The sequence below is a fragment of the Scylla paramamosain genome, chromosome 34 (genome assembly GCF_035594125.1).
Source record: "Scylla paramamosain isolate STU-SP2022 chromosome 34, ASM3559412v1, whole genome shotgun sequence".
NCBI classification, from domain to species: domain Eukaryota; kingdom Metazoa; phylum Arthropoda; class Malacostraca; order Decapoda; family Portunidae; genus Scylla; species Scylla paramamosain.
Genome location: NC_087184.1, coordinates 4198938 through 4216107, shown reverse-complemented (window position 1 = coordinate 4216107; position 17170 = coordinate 4198938). Strand labels below are relative to the sequence as shown.

Here is a 17170-nt window from a genome sequence, read left to right as displayed (position 1 = left end):
TAATTTATTTGTCATGCTAAAATATGGAATCAGATGTAATTACAGTCTTTTAACAAAAAAAAATAATACATTAAGGAATTCACAGGGACCCTCGGACGTGTGTGTAAAGCGTGTGTTGTGTTGAAGACAAAACTGTATAGTCATTTCTCGTCCGCTATGGGGTTCATTACGTCTGCGGGTGAGTTGTCCTGCTCCCATCCCATTGTTATTCACTCCAGCTGCTTAAATGTTTGCTAGATTGTACTGTTAAACCCATGAGTTGCTACAGTGTGGAGTATGTGAAGGTTTTGAGGCTGAAATGAGGCGATGAAGGAAAGTTGAACCCGGTGTGGCACTTTTGTATTTCTGTCTTGTTACTTACTGGGAGGGAAGAATTTATGAGGGCTCTGTTTCTGGTGGCTGTGTTGGTTCATTTATGTGGGTATTGCTGGTTGGTTTGCTGATAGGCTGGGAAGGTGAGTGAGAGGTGAGGAGTGGCCCCAATACTGACGTGTCATCCTCCCCGCCAGTCATCTTGAGCACCTCACCTCTCGCCTGGCATAGGGGGCAGTACGTGCATCAGGGCCAGCCTTGCATCAGGACTGTGCTCGGGGATGTCCAGGGGCTGAATTACTTGGACCCTCTGTGGCCTAGTTAGGGCTGGTGGCCGCACTTGTCCAGCTTATCCTCTTGATGTCTGTGGGCGAAGGTGTAGTCAGCCCACACCAACATCAGCTGCGGCATCCAGCCAGAAGCACAAAAAGCACAGTGGTAAAGAAATGCTGGAAGGATTGCTTATTGCATTTTCAAGTACTGCTTTCCTAGAACTTCATTATAATTTGTTTATTTTGATGCATTTTGATTGTAAATGATTGCAGTTGAATGGCAAAGTCAATAATTTTTACAGAAATGACAGGCTTGACCACATTTGTCAGACCTGTTGCTCGTCTGGCACCCTCTCTTCACTAGGCTGCAGGATTTCCCCAGCTATCATGCAGAGTTTCCCAACTGTTTAACTAGTTCTTAATGACCAATTATTAAGGGTGCTTAAAAATTAACTGAAAGCTGCCTTTTCAAACCTCCAGACTAGGGCCTTCACTCTCAGATTTCTCTTAGTAATTTAAAAAAATTGGTATTGCTGTTAACTCTAGATGAGCCGACGTAGTTCATTTGTGAAAATATCTAAAATGACGAGCTCTGTGTGATGATAAAAGTAAGGATGTAGTGCCTTTTAGGACACTCTTTGCCAAAACAAGTTACTGCCAAGTGATAAATTTGCAGTTTCAGACAACACTTTCTCTCATTTCCTGTGGTCAGCCAGCATAGGCACCAAGTGCTGAGGCAAAAATGAGTTATATGAGCCTGTCACCTTTTTAAAAACGTGGTAAATTCAACAAAGAGGATCTTTGACAATGATGGATGTACCTGACTTGTATTTTATGGAGAGTTTTGATGTCCCCTCAATGAATCTGTTTCCATCAAAATCTTTATTTTTGTATTATTATATTATTTATTTATTTACTTATTTTTATTTGTTAATTTTTCTGGTCCCTTATTCCAAACCAGAAGTACCAAATTATTTCCAACTTGTTATGAGTTTGATTTATAATACTGCCATTAATGAAATAGTTTAATCCTCTGTATATACAAGATTAAAACAACAAAACTAAATAAAAAGAATACTTAACCTATGACTGATTGAATAACCAAACAGGTGAAGCAGAAGTGTTTGCTTCTGGTGGTGGCCATTCACTACACCATCACAGCTTGGTGTTGCCAGTAGATCACTTTTAGGAATGGATGATTTCTAACAAAAATCACCAATAAAGTATCTTATTTCTGCATCACCTGCCTTTCCCAATGTTTTTCTTTGTTGTGCTTTTGTGTCCCACAATATTTTTACATCCGTAGCTATCCAAGAGGCACTTATGAGTTCAAGAAAATGCATCAAGTATTTGCTCTCTTGTTTATATTCTTCCTCATTTACTCCTTCTATGTCTCTATTTCCTCCATCATTTCTTCCTTCATTTTTTAATCTCATATTTCTTTTCATTTTGTGCTTCATTTCTTCTTGGTATTTCCTGGGTTACAAAATATTCTCCTGCAGTGGGTTATTATGCATTATCTGTGTTTTGTGTGCTGACCTGTGTCTTCCATTGCAGCGGGCATCCTGGCCCTGCTGGACGAGACTCAGGATGAACTGAGGGTGTTTGCACTGGAGCGACTCAATGAGATCACCGACACCTTCTGGCCCGAGATTGCCGACTCCATACAGAAGATGTGAGGCAACTAAGTGTTCCTTGTTTTGTGTTGTGTGTAGCAGTGTTGATATGGTTTAAGAATACTAGTAGCACATCTTGATATTCACACCTTAGAGATATTATAGAGATACTGTAGTGATTTCCTATAAGTGTTTCTGTCATCTCAAGATCTTGGCAGCTCATATAATTGGTATATGTTTATATATGTACAGTGGACCATGAGACTGTCTCTTTCCTTCTGGGCCTGACAGGGCTAAGACTGTGTGAATGTGTGGTGCTTTGTTTAGACCATCCCATGTGTGATTGCCAACCTGGTATATGAATGAATGGCATGTATATTGCTACTATACTACTATACTTGCCACTATCCATAGTAACATACAGTGGGTGTACGGGTTACGAGGTAACAAGCTCAGAGATATGAACAGTTTACTCACAAAATGAAATTGTACTCTCGATATTGTTCCCTCTGCTAACCAAAAGCTCAGATTTGATGCTACATGCCATATTTGCCTAGTACACTGCTTCGCCACTACCCTCACAGCGAAGTATATTTTAAATGGTACCCCACTTAATAGTTTTGACATCAAAATTGGTTTAGGATTGATAATATTGAGTAGCCTAAAACCTAGCCAACAATGTTCAGAAATCATAAAGAAAGCGAATAAAATAATTGGCTTAATCAGAGGAAAGAGGGAGAAAGGAAAAATGTGCATGAGAGAGAGGGGGGGGGATACAATCCTCACTTTGTATAATTCTTTAGTCTGTCCCCTTTTGGAATATTACATTCAAACATGGTGCCCCTACTACCAGAAATACATTGATAAATTAGAGAGTTCATTGTAGAGTAACAAAAATTATACCAAGCCTAAGAAACAAAGAATATGAAGAGCATCTTAAAGAATTAAATCTATTCCCATTAACAAAAAGAAGACTAAGAGGCAGCTTAATACAGGTGTTTAAAATCATCAAAGGCATTGATATCATGGACTGCAGTAAATATTTCACAATAGACTCTTCATATTACACTCAAGGAAATGGTTGCAAAATTGTTGGGAAATCCTTCAACTCACAAATCAAAAAAATTTTTTTTCCAAATAGTAAATCTATGGAATGGGTTTCCTCAAGACGTGATAGACTGCAACACCATAGAGATTTTTAAACGCCATCTTGATAAATATTTTTGTAAGCAATCCACAGCTAACAGCTTTTGTTTGCTAGTGATTAACTTTCTTGTCTTCAGGAAATGGGGGCACCTCATTTCCTTCCTTTCGTATAGAATTTCCTTCGGGTTTTTCCTTCTCTAACCCTGTAAGGTATTTCTTTCCAACTTGTTTTCCTGTATAGCTTATGCCAGAGGGAGTGGAGGGTGGGGAGAGAGCCTTCTGCTTTCCTGTCCTTTTCTTCTATCATCTTAGTAGTCCTAAGTCAGGTCACCTCATGAGGACTGCAAGGTTTATTGTGGCCTTTTTTTCTATGTAACTTTGTGTAACAGCGCAGCAGCATAGCGAAGGACTGCCCACTGCCCCAAAGACACAGACCCTGTAGCAGTTTATATTGAGATGCTTGCTTGAAATTTAAATTTAATTTAAAAACTTATTTTACTGCACTGCAGTGAGCCTGGCTTGAGATTCCACGACATACAAACCTCTGCCAGTCAGCATCTGAGAGGCATAGAGACAGGAGGGTTGTGCTGCATGGTGTAGAAACCCTGCTTCATTACATTAAGTCCACCAATAGGCAAACATACCTGTCTTATGCTTTCAACCAGCCATCTTAATAAATTGCATGAATAAAGGCATCTATAATCTAAGGAGGAAAGAGGGAGAAAGGAAAAATGTGCATGAGAGAGAGAGAGAGAGAGAGAGAGAGAACATCCCATAACTCAAGGCTACACCTCCTGGACTTTGGCTACACTCACTCTTTCAGGCCACAAATAGGCAGACAAGCCTGTCTTATGCTTTCCAACAGCCATCTTAATTAATTATATGAATAAAGGCATGTATAACCCAAAAGAGAGAGAGAGAATGTATTTATGTAATATGTTCTTTTTTTTGTCATGCTGCTGGCTTCTCAGTACAATGGAATCTTGGTTTTCAAACAAAATTTTTAACTTTTGGTTGCCATATCATAATTCGGTTCTCAAACACAGTTTCTTGATTTCAGACATTAAAAGACAAAGCAAAAGCTGCCATTTATTGCTAATTTATGGTTTCTATGAGTATTTCCTTTGTTTTATACATTTGGAGGAGAGACACGGTCTAAGACAGTAATTTAATCTTTGAAATTAGGTAAATGTGATCCCATTGAAGAGCCTCTATGTAAACAAACTGTCTTGGCTAGCTCAGGAGTAATCCCGTCTCCTGAGCCACTTGTGGCTCTCTCGATGACCCACAACGCCATCATTACTGCACAAGTGCATTTTCTCAGCAGCTTTTCCCAGCAGCAAGATGTCTGAGTGTTATGATCAAGTTCATTTTGGCAGTAAGTGGGTTGCTCCTCTCTGTGTCGCTCTGTCAGGCTTCCCTCACCAGCTTAATGACAAAGAGAATATCTGCACTGTCTAAACAGTATCTTCTGATGAGTTTCATGTCATTAAGTTCATAAATAATTTCTGAGCTGGAGATGTTGTGGAGTGGCCATCTTAGTACTGTGAGCATCTATAGTAAGCCACTTAGATGGGTGGACAGGTGTCTATGGGGAAAATAGTTTCAGTTTTCGAACATTTGGATTTTGAATGGCAATCAGGAACAAATTAAATTTGAGAACCGATGTTCCACTATATCTTAATAGATGTAGGAGAGGAGAATAGACACACACACAGGGAACATTAATGTACTGGGGTAAGAGGGATACTTCAAACCTGCTGCTGACTCTACCCTGTGCTTCTCTGCCTTATGTATCTCAATAACACAGATTACAACTGCATCCTGCACTCCAAAGAGTCTTCCTAACAAGTCATTCTACACACAATGGAAACATCTACGTGATCTTAATGTTGAAATAATACTTGTGACTCAAATTGATTTCCCCATCTGGGGAGCAGACCATAAATGTTCCCAGGCCAGGGTGTCCTTCAAGTTATAGCCCCAAGGTTTCTTGATACCTCCTCTGACATTCCTTGTACTAACTTCTGCAACATTCACAGTCTTAAATCTAACTTACAATTTGTGGAACATCACTTCTACTCCAAACCTTGTCTTTTATTCTTCACTAAAACTCAGGTGTCTGAGGCCACTGACAGCAGACCTTTTTCTGTCCCCTCTTACTTCTTGCATTGTCAGCTTCAGTCCAGAGGTGGTTGTTGTGTCATCACAGCATAACTTGCTCTTGAGTCTTCAGAATTTTTTATCATCTGGCTAAGACTTCATTGTCACTCATCAAATTCATCTGTGCTGTGTAATTCTCTCCAAACACCTCAGCCTATGTAAAATTCTTTATCTGTTTGACCTACAAAATGGAGCACATTCTTATTCATTTTCCCCATAATTGGAGATTTTGTTTTTCACCACCAGTTTCTTTCACTCACTGACTTCAGCTTTGCTGTTAACATGACATAAAGCAATTAATGCCACGCCCTAGCTACATTTCTGACTGTCTTGGAGATGTGTCCAACATTCTTTTCTAACATATAACTCTTCATCATATTCTATCTGACTGTTCTCTCCATTGGGCTCCTCTGTCACTATCTTCTGCATCCTGTCCTCTCATTCCAGTACTACCTCAGAACCCACTAAGTGGAGGTTCCTCTGGCATTACACTTATGCTAATGGGGAAGACCTGATGTGGTACTATTCTGTTTTTCCCAGAAATAGTCATCTTTGTTCTGAGCACAAAACAGAGCTAATTGTGTTTGGTGTGGAGGTGGACATTCCACAAACCTTCTCTTATTCCTAAGCTCATAAACCTTGGCTCAGCTCAGCTTGCTCCTGTGCAGCCCAGCAGAGGCACCTCACAGACAGTACCTTACTCTTCCATCTTGTGAAGCTCATGTCCTTTATTTATACTTGCATCCAAAATCATGTTAGATCTGCTCTCCAGCTTCCCAAGAATTTTTAATAGATATCAAAATCTAGCTATATTATCTTGTGACTTCTGGCATCACCAAAAATATCCCCAGTGTGTAATTTTTTTCTTCATCTTTCCCTCTCCGTTTCATACAACAGCCATCTCCTCTATCTGTAAAGCTGAACCTCTCAGTCCTTTGCTGACTACATAAGTCAGGGCTTATTCACTGATAACTTTTAACTTTTTTATTTCTCTTATTGAAATTTTTCATAAGGATGTTTTCTATGCCCTCTCTGGCCTTGACCCTTGAAAGACTGATGGCCCTGATGGAGTGCCTCCTATTGTTCTCTATAACTGTGCTTCTGTGCTCACTTCTTGCCTGGTCAAGATAAGGTGTCTTTCTATTGACACCCATATTTCTTGCCTATATTAAAAAAATCAGCTTCTTGCATGATCTCTCCCATCCCTACTCTGCCTTCAATCTCCTGCCTCTCCTTTGCATTTCCCCTTCCACTCTTCTCATTTTTCATTCCCCTTTCTGAGAAGAAATTTTACCTCTCCCTCTTCTCCATTTTGCACCATACTCTTCTTCTCCCCCCCTCCCCACCTCCCTCCAGTCCTTCAAACTTTCAACTTATAGCTTTGATTTCATGTCTTTCTAAGGCTTTTGAGTCTGCTTAACAGGAAGATTAGAGCACCCATCAGCTCACAACCTTCTTGCTGACCCTTATTATGGACCCCACAAAGGATGATCACCAGTGGTCTTTTAGCTTCCCTTATTGAACCTTGGTCATCCTCTTTTTTGGGGATTCTGGTAAAACCTTTGCTGTTGCCTTATGCACACCAAAGGCTCTTTGTAGTGTCTGATATAAATCTTTAATTTGTAAACCCCTCTCATATGATTTTGATCCACCTTTCTCTACCTGTATTTCAAGTTTCCTCTTTGGTCAACAGTGGTGATCTGCAGGAGTCTGTTGTATCACCCACCCTATTCCTTTTATTTGTAAAATGATATCAATCTAACTTGTTCTCTCATCCATTCATACACTGGTGACTCTGCCCTGCATATCTTTGTGTCATTTGCTTAACATCCAACTCAGCAGGAATCAAACAGTTCACAATGATAAGCCACTGAACACCTAATGACTTCTCTTTCTGTAATTTCCAAATGGGTCATGGCAAGCATTGTGCTGCTCAATGCTTCAGAAACTCTCTTCTTTCATCTATGCACTTGACACAATCTTATAGACAACTATCCCCTCTTCAGTGACACAACTCTTCTCCTCTACACTTGGTATGCTTGAGCTTTCCTTTTCTAGAACTTAACTGGAAATTTTACACCTCTTGCTAAAACAATTTCTGTAAACTCTGTTGTTCAGTGTGATCCCTGCCAATACTTTCCACCTCTTCCTGCTGCTAACTCTGTACACAGAGTTTGTTATCCATGTATGGAGTACTGCTCCCATATATGAGGAGGCTTTAATGTATACAGTCTTTCTAAACAATGTTGAGTCTTTTCTCATGAACTCTTCTCCTCAGATAAACTCATCAATCTCACTCACTGCTGCAATGTTGCATCTCTTAATGTCTTACAAATATTTCCATGGTTATTGCTCTCCTGAACTTGTTAACTGCATGTCTCCCAACTCCTGCAGCCTTGCTACACAACACCCACTTATTCTCGCCCCTATTCTGTCCACTCTGAAATTATCTGGTATTCCTCCCTTTCTCAACAAAATGTTTCAGAACAAGAGTATCAGGACATCTCAAAAACTAAATTAGCCAACTCTTTCAGTTCTTTTCTTGCGGTTTTTTTGGGGGGATAGTATCATGACTCTCTCTCTCTCTCTCTCTCTCTCTCTCTCTCTCTCTCTCTCTCTCTCTCTCTCTCTCTCTCTCTCTCTCTCTCTCTCTCTCTCTCTCTCTCTCTCTCTCTCTCTCTCTCTCTCTCTCTCTCTCTCTCTCTCTCTCTCTCTCTCTCTCTCTCTCTCTCTCTCTCTCTCTCTTGCCTGGCACATTAAATAGGTATTGTGGTGAGTCAGTCCAGTTCCATAAGGAAAAATAAAGACATAAAACAAAATTATGGTATTTGTCAGTGGTGCACGTGTGTCATGTGGCTGTAAGTCCTTCATTTCTGCAGAGAGAGGCTTGAGGAGGATGGCAACTTTCCCAAGAGGGAACTGGCAGCACTGCTGGTGTCTAAAGTGTACTTCCACTTGGGCTCCTACCTTGACTCCCTCACTTACGCCCTACGCTCGGGACCCATGCTGCACCAGGACCCCAACCAACTGTACATCGACACCATCAAGGGTGAGTCACAATACCATTCTTGTTAAAGCTTTCTTACATTAACCTTTGTTTTCACATTGTCACTTTGGTGTCAAGACATGTATCCTGCGTCTAATGTCTAGCTTCAGTTGGTATGGTTTTCATGTCAGCACAAATAGTAAATACCTTTTTTCTTCTTCATAGGAAATGGCCACAAGAGTAGAGTGTTCACTGATTTTTGTCCTTGTATTCCCTCCTCTCATTTGCTTTCCACTCCTTTCTGTCACATATTCTAGCATTAGTTTTTTCTACTAAATTTATATGTAAAAATAAAAAAATAAAATACAACCCACTAGTTGCTGCTCTCCTGCTCTGTGAACACCATCAGACAGTAACGTTTCCTGCAGCACTCTTCACTGTAGTCACAAAAAGAATGCTCACCACAACCCACCACTTATCCCTCCTCTTCTCTTTCGTCACAGTTCATGCCATTGACCACTACATCAAGTTGCGTGCCCAGAAGGATGCCAAGATGGACCCTCGCCTGGAGACACTCCTCAACAACATGTTCCGGCGCTGCATTGAGGACCAGCAGTACCGCCACGCCATCGGCATCGCCCTGGAGACACACCGCATGGACTGGTTCAGGGAGGCCATCATGACCTCGGTGGGTGGAGTGTTGTGGGTGCTGAGGGAGTGTGGGACTGGCTGCCGCTTGGGATGTGGGCCAGGAGAAAGTAGTTTTTATGTCACAATGTCTCTGTCTATCTATATACCTACCTACAACAAAAATTTAATTCATTATTTTGTTTTGTGTGTCTATCTATATACCTACCTACAACAAAAATTTAATTCATTATTTTGTTTTGTGGACTGTGTAGAGTGCTCATTTAAGCATCTGGAACGAAGTAGTGAAGATTGCCTTTACGTAACATTATGTACATATTTTTATCATTCATGTGTGTCAAGGAATGAATATTTATCAGGTTTACATATATGTATAAATATTTCTTGGTTTATACTTGTATTTTAAAGATTCCTAATAGTCATCCATAAAGGTATTAAGAAAAAAAACATTTTCATCAAAGCCTCTGAACAATAATATAGTGTCCTTTTATCTTTGATCCTGTATTTTGGGTGTGTACATTGAGGGGAAAGCATACATCTCTTGATGTAGACCTAACAACATGTCCCTGATATGCCACAGGATGACATTGTGGGCAGCCTGACCTACTCCTACAAGATTGCCATGCAGTACATCGAGCAGCGCAAGTTCCGGGATGAGGTGTTAGAGCAGCTGGTGTCCCTGTACCAAGGTCTGGAGACTCCAGACTATGTCAACATGTGTCAGTGTCTCATCCACCTGGACAAGCCTCATGAAGTGGCCTCCATTCTTGACAAGCTTATCAAGAATGACAGCCTGAAGAGTGAGGCCATGGTAGGTTGACTGACACACAGAGACAGTGGTGATGATTAGAGTGGCAGAATGGTGACTTGAGGATGAGAAATGAAGGTAGGACAGGCAGAGATCTTGGTGGAAGGATGAGTTGAGAGATGGTAGTAGAGTGATAGAACAATATAGGGATAGTAGCCCTTATATATAGTAGCCAAGGCAAGACAGAGAGAACTACGTGGGCAAATGAGGCAAGCAGTGTTAATGGTCAAAATGGATTGACAACCTAAAGATAGTGAAAGAGGGCATGATAGACAGAGAACCTAATGGGAGAGGTGAGGCAAAAAGTGGTAATAGAGTAATGAAATGACTTAGGACAACAGAAGAAAGTAGTGCATAAAGAAATGCATGGAGAAATTAAATAAGGGTGGAAGTGATCAAAGTAATGGAATGACAACCTAGGGAGAGTGAAAAAGACAGGACAGAGAGAGAGAACATGGTGGAACAATGAAATGATAATTGGTAATAGGGTAGTAGAAAGACAACAAAGGGATGATAGGAAGACATAGAGAGATGAGATCAGAGGTGGTAGTGATAGAGTAATGGAATGACTGCTTTAGGATACTGAAAGAAGATAGGACAGGTAGAGAACAATATGGAGAGATGAGACAGGAATTGTTAATGTGAAGAGTAATAGAATAGCAACTCTAGTAAAAAAAATGCAGGCCAGACAGAGAACTACAAGGTAATATGAGATAAAAAGTAATAATGATTATGTTGCATCTGGTTTGAATCAAAAGTATTTAATCTTATCAACTCCTCTCTGACTCACCCTGTTCAGCCTCTTCCTCCACCACAGTGCTGCATCTCTTGCCATTTTCCTCCACTGTTTTCACACTAACTGCTCTTCTGATCTTGCTAACTGCATACCTCCCCTCCTCCAGCTTCCTCACTTTCTCTCACCCCTATTCTGTCCACCACTCTAATGCAAGAGTTAACCAGTATTCTCAGTCATTTATCCCTTTCCTGGTAAAATCTTGGAACTCCCTGCCTGCTTCTGTATTTCCTCTTCCTATGACTTGACTTGAACTCTTTCAAGAAGGAGGTTTCAAGACATCCTCCAAATTCAGATGATGCTTTTGATCTTAAGGAGAGGCACCTGAGTGGGCCTTTTTTTTGCATTGTTTTTGTTGCCCCTGGCCAGTGCCCCTCTTACTTAAAAAAAGAGAGAGAGAGAGAGAAACATATCAGCCAACTACCTCTCTTGTCATCACACTCCATGCTTTCCCTGCAGGACAACGAGCTCATGGCTTACCAGATTGGCTTTGACCTGTACGAGAGTGCCACCCAGGACCTGCTGTCCCACGTGCGGCAGGGCCTGCACACTACTGCGCCCGTCCCCTCACTCCTCAAGGATGTGGATGCCCTCTCCACCGCCTCCACCACCACTACCGCGCCAGCCGCTGCCACCACCACCACCACGACCACCACCACCACCACGTCCTCCACGCCCACCACTTTGGAAGATGAGGAGAAGAGTGGAGGAGGAGGCAGCACACAGGAGGAGGAGGGTGGAGATGCACCCATGACAGAGGAGAAGACTCTGGATGACCTGGTGGGTGAGGGTGTGTGATTGCTGTGTGGGTGAGGAGGGTTGCTGGGATGGCTTGGAATACATGGACAACTGACAGGGTTGAGTTTAGAAATGCAGGAGAACTGGAAAAACTATATTCACTTTTCCTTTCCCCCTCATGCCTCCTTTTCTTGCAAGAGACTGAACCACACAGACATGATGAGGGACTTGTCATGTGTAAGAGAAGACTTTAAAGATCCTGGCTAGGTCCTGTAACACATGCATAAAAGAGAATTTAGATTTTTCCTCCTTGTCTGCCTCACCAGTCACCACAACACTGAGTTTCTTTGATGTATATTTAATAGGAAACTCTCAGTTTTTGCCTCTTAGTCTGCCTCACCTCAATAAACTTAATTTCTGTGATATATATTCATAAGAAAAACTATTAATTTTTGTCACCTTGTCTGTTGCACCATGACATACTGAGCCTGATCTATATCAAACCTTTCACTGCTGTTTGACACATCTTTCTTTAATCACTAACCACTCTGAGATATCTTTTCTTATTCCACAGCTACCTACAAAAATTGTATTGACAAGAAAAATATTTTTTATGCCATTTTTCTTTGTGAATTTTATAAAGACTCTATACATTGCTTTTAATGCTGTGAATCAGTGCATACAGTAGTGAGTGTTAAAAGATAAACTACTTCACCATAACACATTGAGCTTCTTTGGTGTATATACATATATATATATATATATATATATATATATATATATATATATATATATATATATATATATATATATATATATATATGTATAAAAGAAAATCTCCAAGCTTCTCTCCTGCCTTCATCACAGACGGAGCTGGAGAAGACCCACCAGACCCGCGTGGAGAAGCTGGCCCGGATCCTGAGTGGCGAGATGACCATTGAGCAGCACCTTCAGTTCCTCATTGCCAACAACCACACAGACATGCTCATCCTGCGCCACAGCAAGGAGGCAGTGCGTGCGTCTGTCTGCCACACTGCCACCGTCATTGCCAACGCCTTCATGCACTGTGGAACAACTTCTGACCAGTTCCTCAGGTATGGAATGGAAGGAGTTTGTTATTTGTGCAGTAGACCCTTAATGTGACACTCTGAAACCAGGTCAGCAGGTTTAAAAGTTTGTGATATTTGACAGCTGCTACAGTGAGACTTTTTACTAAACTAGTCATTATGTAAAGCCAACAATGACAACTGTGGAAGCACAGAAGGATATTTAAAGGATCCAGATTCATCATCACCCATCCATGTGTCAGTCAAATTTTAGCAAATTTCTACTATTTGTCATGACCTAGAATTTGTTCAGCATAATACTCATTTGCTGATGTAAAAGGGTTTGTTATATCCAGTATTTGCTGTGTTGAGGTTTGTTTACAAGGTTTTGCAGTACTTGCATACCAGGCCAGCATCCCCAGTAAAAGATGATACATGCATACATTGACACCTGCATCAATCACAGCATCCCTTACATCTTAACCTCCAAGACCAATGTGTTGCAGGTGTTTTCTTCTTTGTTCATACATTTTGTGAAAGTAAGGTATTCTTTGTTTTCAAATAAAAAAACATTTAGTGAGTTTCCTCAAAATACAGAATAACACACAGTAAATGCAATGACTCCACCACAGGGACAACTTGGAGTGGCTGTCCAGGGCCACCAACTGGGCCAAGATGACAGCCACGGCTTCCCTGGGAGTGATCCACCGTGGCCACGAGAAGGAGGCCCTCACCCTGATGCAGGCCTACCTCCCCAAGGAGTCCAACAGCCCAGGCTATGCTGAGAGCGGCTCCCTCTACGCCCTGGGCCTGATCCATGCCAACCATGGGGCAAACATCATCGAGTACCTCCTCAACCAGACCAAGGATGCCACCAGTGATGTGAGTGTACCACCAACACCACAGGAGAGGGGTGGAGGATGGTGGTTATAGTGATTCTCTCTCTCTCTCTCTCTCTCTCTCTCTCTCTCTCTCTCTCTCTCTCTCTCTCTCTCTCTCTCTCTCTCTCTCTCTCTCTCTCTCTCTCTCTCTCTCTCTCTCTCTCTCTCTCTCTCTCTCTCTCTCCCTCTCTCTCTCTCTCTCTCTCTCTCTCTCTCTCTCTCTCTCTCTCTCTCTCTCTCTCTCTCTCTCTCTCTCTCTCTCTCTCTCTCTCTCTCTCTCAAGGACTGGGGTTAAGCTGGGATGTGTTTTGTGTTGCAGATTGTGCGTCATGGCGGCTGCCTTGGGCTGGGTCTGGCAGCGATGGGAACACAGCGCACCGATGTGTATGAGCAGCTCAAGTATTGCCTCTTCCAAGATGATGCCGTGACAGGAGAGGCAGCTGGGCTGGCAATGGGGCTGGTGATGCTGGGGTCTGCCAATGACCAGGCTGTCTCAGACATGGCCAGCTATGCAAGGGACACCCAGCACGAGAAGATCCTGCGGGGCCTGGCCCAGGGGATCGCTTTGACCATGTATGGCCAGCAGGACCAGGCGGACCGGCTCATCACAGAGCTCAGCGAGGACAAGGATGCCATCCTGCGGCGAGCGGCCATGTACACCGTGGCCATGGCATACTGTGGCACAGCCTCCACACCAGCCATGAAGCGGCTGCTGCATGTGGCTGTGTCAGATGTGGACAATGACGTGCGCCGTGCCGCTGTGGAGGCTTTGGGTTTCTTGCTGTTCCGCTCACCAGAGCAGATCCCCAGCATGGTTTCCCTCCTGTCCGAGTCATACAATCCTCACGTGCGATATGGGGCTGCCATGGCCCTTGGTGTGGCCTGCTCTGGTACTGGCCAGAAGGAAGCCCTGGGCTTGCTGGAGCCACTCACCAACGATCCGGTCAACTTTGTGCGGCAGGGCGCCCTCATCGCCTCGGCGCTGGTGCTCATCCAGCAGACAGAGGCCACCTGCACTAAGGTGAAGGACTTCCGCCAGCTGTATGCCAAGGTCATCTCAGACAAGCACGAGGATTCCATCGCCAAGTTTGGTGCAATCTTGGCACAGGGTATAATTGACGCTGGTGGCCGCAACATGACCATCTCCCTGCAGAGCCGCACAGGTCACACCAGCATGACCTCTGTGGTGGGTATGTTTGTCTTCACACAGTTCTGGTACTGGTTCCCCCTCGCCCACTTCCTGTCCATGGCCTTCACCCCCACCTGCCTCATTGGCCTCAACTCAGAGCTCAAAATGCCCAAGATGCAGTTCCTCTCCAACGCCAAGCCATCCACCTATGGCTACCCAGCGCCTCTGGAGGAGAAGAAGAAGGAGGTGGCAGAGAAGGTGACGGCCGTGTTGTCCATCACCGCCAAGGCCAAGAAGAAGGATGACGAGCGAAAGAAGAAGGAACAGAAGGATGAGAAGATGGATGTGGATGAAGAGAAGAAGGAGAAGGAGGAGAAGGAAAAGGAAAAGGAGAAGGAGGAGAAGAAAAAGGAGGAAGAGAAGAAGAAAGAGGAGCCTGCTTTTGACCTCCTGAGCAACCCAGCGAGAGTAATGAAGGCCCAGCTGAAGGTGGTGAGGATGGCTGAGGGATCCCGCTATGCCCCCGTCAAGGAGCTGGGCATTGGCGGCATCATCTTGATGCGCGACACCAAGCCTGAGGACAGCGAAGAGCTGGTCCAGCCCGTCCCCGCCCTCGGCCCCAAGGCAGAGGAGGAGACTGAACCCGATCCCCCAGAGCCCTTCTTCTATGAGGAATAGGTTAGTTAAGGTCCATAGGGTTGTATGTTAAGGTACTAATATAGGTCTTTACTGGCTCTCCTGGTTTGCTATTTTCATCCTCAATAGATAGAGAGGTGGTGATGTAATGTCATGTACTACCTGGATGGAATAGTGTGTGTACTCCATGCTGTCCTGGATGCTCTCATTGTTCACTCCCATCATGCAGTCATCATGCAGTCTGCTTAGTGTTCTTGGTGTGTCATGAGTATTATGTCCACGTAGAGAGTTGCAGATCTATGGAGGATGTGATCCTTTGGTTTCTACTCCAGAAAACTATTTATCTGAAAGTAACCTGTAACTGTAGGATTTGTAAGACTGATGGTTTTCAAGGAAACTTATGTTCTTGAGTGTTGTGCTGTCAGCATCATGCAGTGTTAATTACTGTGCAAAATATAATTCTATATATGAAGCATTGAGTCTAGGTACAACTTTTTAAGTAAATAATACTTTTTCACTGTTTTTTTATTGTTACCTTTATGAATCAGCAATATACACATTATTGAATGTGATAGTTAAATGACAGTAAATTGCCATGGATATAGTTGTTATATACCAAACAATTTACCAGCAATAGTGCAGGTGTTGCATTGCCCCTGAGGGCTGATGATTTGTGGTAATTTGGATAAGGAAAATAGTGTAGTGCAGGTGTGTTCAATAATGTTTCCTGCTGTGATGTGGGGACACACTGCACTTGACCAAGGAGTGTCACTTCAGGATGCCATATACTGTACACCTCCCTTCCCATGACACACTCAACTCTTTCTGTTCCTCGCCACACTCCTTCACTCCCACGTCTGCCTCACCTTAGGCACTGCTTTGTATTGTTGAAGTAGCCTTCTGCAGTCTTCATAAATTCTTAACTATCATCTAGACTTTTTGACTATTCTTACACCTCCATATCAACATCACATCCATTTTCTCAAAACCTCTTATCATTTGATCAATATCAACCGAAGTATAACGTGTAGTGCCACATATACTTAGTTGGATTGTCCCTTGTTATTCATAGTACTCACCACAGATTTTGTCCACCTCTGCTCCAACACACGCCAATGAATAAAATAAGAAGGGTAATTAATATTTGTCCTAGAAAATACTATTAGTCAGTTGAAATGGAGAGAGAGAGAGAGAGAGAGAGAGAGAGAGAGAGAGAGAGAGAGAGAGTATTCATTTTAGGGTTTGGGGGACATTTAAGAATCTGTATGCCCATTACTTGGCTGGCAACAAACATGTAGAATTGTAAACAGATGTCTTTTAAATTGCACGTTCTCTCTCTCTCTCTCTCTCTCTCTCTCTCTCTCTCTCTCTCTCTCTCTCTCTCTCTCTCTCTCTCTCTCTCTCTCTCTCTCTCTCTCTCCGTTAGCACCTGTTGAGTGATCTTTCAAGCTCATAAAAAAAAATAATAATAATGTTATGGGTTTTCGTGAGAAGATACCACTTAGGTTCTAAATACTTTAATCTGTTCATCCTTTGAGTTTGGGTGCGATTCAAAGGTGTCAGGGAGCATAACTCTTTTCTGACTAAATTTACAGTGTCACACCCCCCACCAAAGTCGAGGCGATACTGAAAATAGCACAGTTATGCCTCCAGCCGTGACATGGGCAGCATTTTCTTTGCCAAGCTCTCTATCTCACAACTCCATCTTATCAACATACTAAATAATTCTCAATGAAGCAATTTTTTCATTTGAATTTGAATTAAAATAGTACACAAAATTATTATACACTAAATGACACATAAATAAAGCTTAGATATCTTGAGAAAAAACATTTAGATATGTGTATGAAAACTATTGACTCCTTGTTCTACTCTTAATATGGAACCGACAATAACATGAAATAAATCAGAAAAAGTACTGAAGCTAAAATGACTCATGAGAGAAGCGTAGATGCCGGAAGGAAATTACGATGGAATAAGTAGCTGGGGAGTGTGT

At 42.5% G+C, this 17170-nt stretch overlaps 1 protein-coding gene across 1 annotated transcript; it reads left to right on the top strand.

Moving 5' to 3' along the window:
- Positions 1-96: 96 nt before the first annotated feature.
- Positions 97-15691, top strand: LOC135090062 (26S proteasome non-ATPase regulatory subunit 1-like). The gene is made up of 9 exons (XM_063986324.1): positions 97-178; positions 2142-2259; positions 8389-8558; positions 8999-9183; positions 9724-9954; positions 11204-11524; positions 12350-12576; positions 13161-13410; positions 13729-15691. The coding sequence occupies exons 1-9, from the start codon at positions 157-159 to the stop codon at positions 15214-15216; spliced, it is 3012 nt and encodes a 1003-aa protein (XP_063842394.1). The 5' UTR covers positions 97-156; the 3' UTR covers positions 15217-15691.
- The last annotated feature ends 1479 nt before the right edge of the window (positions 15692-17170 follow it).

What these genes read in the sequence shown, in the direction of transcription:
- LOC135090062 (XM_063986324.1), top strand. Translation starts at nt 157, where the DNA reads ATGGGGTTCATTACGTCTGCGG. An exon ending in GGGAGGCCATCATGACCTCG is followed by an intron (nt 9,184 to 9,723) that starts GTGGGTGGAGTG and finishes GATATGCCACAG; the next exon opens with GATGACATTGTGGGCAGCCT. An exon ending in ACTTCTGACCAGTTCCTCAG is followed by an intron (nt 12,577 to 13,160) that starts GTATGGAATGGA and finishes ACTCCACCACAG; the next exon opens with GGACAACTTGGAGTGGCTGT.